Source organism: Chiloscyllium punctatum, chromosome 49, assembly GCF_047496795.1.
Source record: "Chiloscyllium punctatum isolate Juve2018m chromosome 49, sChiPun1.3, whole genome shotgun sequence".
NCBI classification, from domain to species: domain Eukaryota; kingdom Metazoa; phylum Chordata; class Chondrichthyes; order Orectolobiformes; family Hemiscylliidae; genus Chiloscyllium; species Chiloscyllium punctatum.
Window position 1 is genome coordinate 30,898,841 of NC_092787.1, and position 5,000 is coordinate 30,903,840.

At 59.3% G+C, this 5,000-nt stretch overlaps 1 protein-coding gene across 1 annotated transcript in view; it reads right to left on the reverse strand.

Annotated features, from left to right (window-relative positions):
- The window catches only part of LOC140469337 (protein spinster homolog 1-like), a 1,071,775-nt gene that overhangs the window by 1,031,424 nt on the left and 35,351 nt on the right, over positions 1–5,000 (reverse strand). The window contains exon 8 of the mRNA XM_072565755.1: positions 3,020–3,217. Within this exon, the coding sequence (XP_072421856.1) occupies positions 3,020–3,217 (198 nt within the window). The remainder of the gene's footprint in view (positions 1–3,019; positions 3,218–5,000) is intronic.

A 5,000-nucleotide genomic window follows, 5' to 3' on the forward strand; every position in this document is an offset into this window, starting at 1 on the left:
GGACATGGGGAGGGAGAGGGATGGGGACACGGGGAGGGAGAGGGATGGGGACATGGGGAGGGAGAGGGATGAGGACACGGGGAGGGAGAGGGATGAGGACACGGGGAGGGAGAGGGATGGGGACACGGGGAGGGAGAGGGATGGGGACATGGGGAGGGAGAGGGATGGGGACATGGGGAGGGAGAGGGATGAGGACATGGGGAGGGAGAGGGATGAGGACACGGGGAGGGTGAGGGATGAGGACACGGGGAGGGAGAGGGATGGGGACATGGGGAGGGAGAGGGATGGGGACATGGGGAGGGAGAGGGATGGGGAGGGAGAGGGATGGGGACACGGGGAGGGAGAGGGATGGGGACATGGGGAGGGAGTGGGATGAGGACATGGGGAGGGAGAGGGATGGGGAGGGAGAGGGATGGGGACATGGGGAGGGAGAGGGATGAGGACATGGGGAGGGAGAGGGATGTGGAGGGAGAGGGATGGGGACATGGGGAGGGAGAGGGATGAGGACATGGGGAGGGAGAGGGATGGGGAGGGAGAGGGATGGGGACACGGGGAGGGAGAGGGATGGGGACACGGGGAGGGAGAGGGATGAGGACATGGGGAGGGAGAGGGATGAGGACATGAGGAGGGAGAGGGATGAGGACATGGGGAGGGAGAGGGATGGGGAGGGAGAGGGATGGGGAGGGAGAGGGATGGGGACATGGGGAGGGAGAGGGATGAGGACATGGGGAGGGAGAGGGATGGGGACATGGGGAGGGAGAGGGATGGGGACACGGGGAGGGAGAGGGATGAGGACATGGGGAGGGAGAGGGATGGGGAGGGAGAGGGATGGGGAGGGAGAGGGATGAGGACATGGGGAGGGAGAGGGATGAGGACATGGGGAGGGAGAGGGATGGGGACATGGGGAGGGAGAGGGATGGGGAGGGAGAGGGATGGGGAGGGAGAGGGATGGGGACATGGGGAGGGAGAGGGATGAGGACATGGGGAGGGAGAGGGATGGGGACATGGGGAGGGAGAGGGATGAGGACACGGGGAGGGAGAGGGATGGGGACATGGGGAGGGAGAGGGATGGGGACATGGGGAGTGAGGGGAATGGGGACATGGGGAGGGAGAGGGATGAGGACACGGGGAGGGAGAGGGATGAGGACATGGGGAGGGAGAGGGATGGGGAGGGAGAGGGATGGGGACATGGGGAGGGAGAGGGATGAGGACACGGGGAGGGAGAGGGATGAGGACATGGGGAGGGAGAGGGATGGGGAGGGAGAGGGATGGGGACACGGGGAGGGAGAGGGATGAGGACATGGGGAGGGAGAGGGATGAGGACATGGGGAGGGAGAGGGATGAGGACATGGGGAGGGAGAGGGATGGGGAGGGAGAGGGATGGGACACGGGGAGGGAGAGGGATGAGGACATGGGGAGGGAGAGGGATGGGGAGGGAGAGGGATGGGGAGGGAGAGGGATGAGGACATGGGGAGGGAGAGGGATGAGGACATGGGGAGGGAGAGGGATGGGGACATGGGGAGGGAGAGGGATGGGGAGGGAGAGGGATGGGGAGGGAGAGGGATGGGGACATGGGGAGGGAGAGGGATGAGGACACGGGGAGGGAGAGGGATGGGGACATGGGGAGGGAGAGGGATGAGGACACGGGGAGGGAGAGGGATGGGGACACGGGGAGGGAGAGGGATGGGGACACGGGGAGGGGAGGGATGAGGACATGGGGAGGGAGAGGGATGAGGACACGGGGAGGGAGAGGGATGGGGACATGGGGAGGGAGAGGGATGGGGACATGGGGAGGGAGAGGGATGGGGACATGGGGAGGGGAGGGATGAGGACACGGGGAGGGAGAGGGATGAGGACATGGGGAGGGAGAGGGATGGGGACATGGGGAGGGAGAGGGATGGGGAGGGAGAGGGATGGGGAGGGAGAGGGATGAGGACATGGGGAGGGAGAGGGATGAGGACACGGGGAGGGAGAGGGATGGGGAGGGAGAGGGATGGGGAGGGAGAGGGATGAGGACATGGGGAGGGAGAGGGATGAGGACACGGGGAGGGAGAGGGATGGGGAGGGAGAGGGATGGGGAGGGAGAGGGATGGGGACATGGGGAGGGAGAGGGATGAGGACATGGGGAGGGAGAGGGATGAGGACATGGGGAGGGAGAGGGATGGGGAGGGAGAGGGATGGGGACATGGGGAGGGAGAGGGATGTGGACATGGGGAGGGAGAGGGATGGGGAGGGAGTGGGATGGGGAGGGAGAGGGATGGGGACATGGGGAGGGAGAGGGATGGGGACATGGGGAGGGAGAGGGATGGGGACATGGGGAGGGAGAGGGATGAGGACACGGGGAGGATGGGGACATGGGGAGGGAGAGGGATGGGGACATGGGGAGGGAGAGGGATGGGGACATGGGGAGGGAGAGGGATGGGGACATGGGGAGGGAGAGGGATGAGGACACGGGGAGGATGAGGACATGAGGAGGGAGAGGGATGGGGACACGGGGAGGATGAGGACACGGGGAGGGAGAGGGATGAGGACATGGGGAGGGAGAGGGATGAGGACATGGGGAGGGAGAGGGATGAGGACATGGGGAGGGAGAGGGATGGGGACATGGGGAGGGAGAGGGATGAGGACACGGGGAGGGAGAGTGATGGGGACACGGGGAGGGAGAGGGATGAGTACATGGGGAGGGAGAGGGATGGGGACATGGGGAGGGAGAGGGATGAGGACACGGGGAGGATGAGGACACGGGGAGGGAGAGGGAAGGAAAATTACAGGTTCTCCTAAGAGGTTGAACTGTTTGGGATTTGATTGAAATTCCTAAAATTCCCATTGTTGGCTCTTTAGGAATTTATTGGTAATTAAATCTATCCTCGACAGCGTTCCTGAGCTGTGGGAGAGTAGCAGGAGCAGGTCGATGAGGGAATGGGGGGGGGGAACAGGGAGAAGGGTTTGGGGTTATGTTGATGGGGTGGTCAGTGATGAAGGTTTTATTTGGGGGGAGGGGGTGATTAGAGTGACCTACCTGCGATGTACATGCCAGGACACAGTACGAGTAAAGCAGCGCGTAGACCCCATGCTCTGGTGAGTGGTGTCACCAGTAATGGGGCATTACCACCAACATTGGAGATGATGAAGATGTAAATGGCCACAGCAGGACTGCAAACTGAGGGGCTGACCATCTCAACAATAATGGTTAACGTGACTCCAATCCCCATCTCACCTGCCGGACAAACAGATAGACTCATCACTAACAGGAAGAGAATTCACCATTCTACCCTGCTCCCTGGCATCCTCACACACACACTCTCACACACACTGTCCCAACACACACACTCTCTCACACACACTGTCCCCATCACACACGCTCTCTCTAACACACAAACACACACTCTCTCACACACTGTCCCCAACACACACGCTCTCTTTCTCACACTCACACACTCTCTCACACACACACTCTCCCCAACACAAGCACACACACACTCTCCCCAACACACACACACTATCCTCAACACACACACACTGTCCCCAACACACGCACACACACACTATCCCCAACACACGCACACACACACTGTCCCCAACACACACACACAAACTGTCCCCAACACACACACACACACACACACAGTCCCCAACACACGCACACACACACTCTCCCCAACACACACACACATTCTCCCCAACACACACACACACATTCTCCCCAACACACACACACTATCCCCAACATACACACTCTCTCACACACTTCCCCAACACACACGCTCTCTCTCTCTCACACAAACACACTCTCTCACACACACTGTCCCCATCACACACGTTCTCTCTCTCAGACACACACACACAGAGCCCAACACACACGCTCTCTCTCTCACACACACACTCTCTCACACACACTATCCCCAATACACACACACACAGTCCCCAACACACACCTCACACACTGTCCCCAACACACACGCTCTTTTTCACACACACACACACAGTCCCCAACACACACACACTCACACACTATTCCCAACACACACACTGTCTCACACACACTGTCCCCAACACACACGCTCTCTTTCTCACATACACACACTCTCTCACATACACTGTCCCCAACACACGCACACACACACTGTCCCGAACACACATGCTGTCTCTCACACACACACACTGTCCCCAACACATACACACTCACACACAGTCCCCAACACACACGTTCTCTCTCTCCCTCACACACACACACACTCTCACACACAGTCCCCAACACACACGCTCTCTCTCTCCCTCACACACACACACACTCTCTCACACACACTGTCCCCAACACACACACACACACACACAGTCCCCAACACACATACACACACACACACACTATCCCCAACACACACGATCTCTCTCTCACACACACACACACACACTGTCCCCAATACACACGCTCTCTCTCTCTCACACACACTGTCCCCAACACACATGCTCTCTCTCTCACACACATACTCTCTCACACACACCGTCCCCAATACACACGCTCTCTCTCTCTCACACACACTCTCACTCACACACACACTCTCTCACACACACTGTCCCCAACACACACGCTCTGTCTCTCACACACATACTCTCTCACACACTGTCCCCAACACACGCGCTCTCTATCTCACACACACACACACACTCTCTCACACACACTGTCCCCAACACACACACTCTCTCTCTCATACACACACGCTCACTCACACTATCGCCAACACACCCACACAGTCCCCAACACATGCTCTCTCTCTCTCACACACACACACACACACACACATTGTCCCCAACACACACGCTCTCTCTCTCACACACGCACACTCACACACTAACCCCAACACACACAGTCCCCAAAACACACGCTCTCTCTCACACACACACTCACACACTGTCCCCAACACACACGCTCTCTCTTACACATACACAGTCCCCAACACACATGCTCTTTCTCTCACACACACTCTCGCACACACACTGTC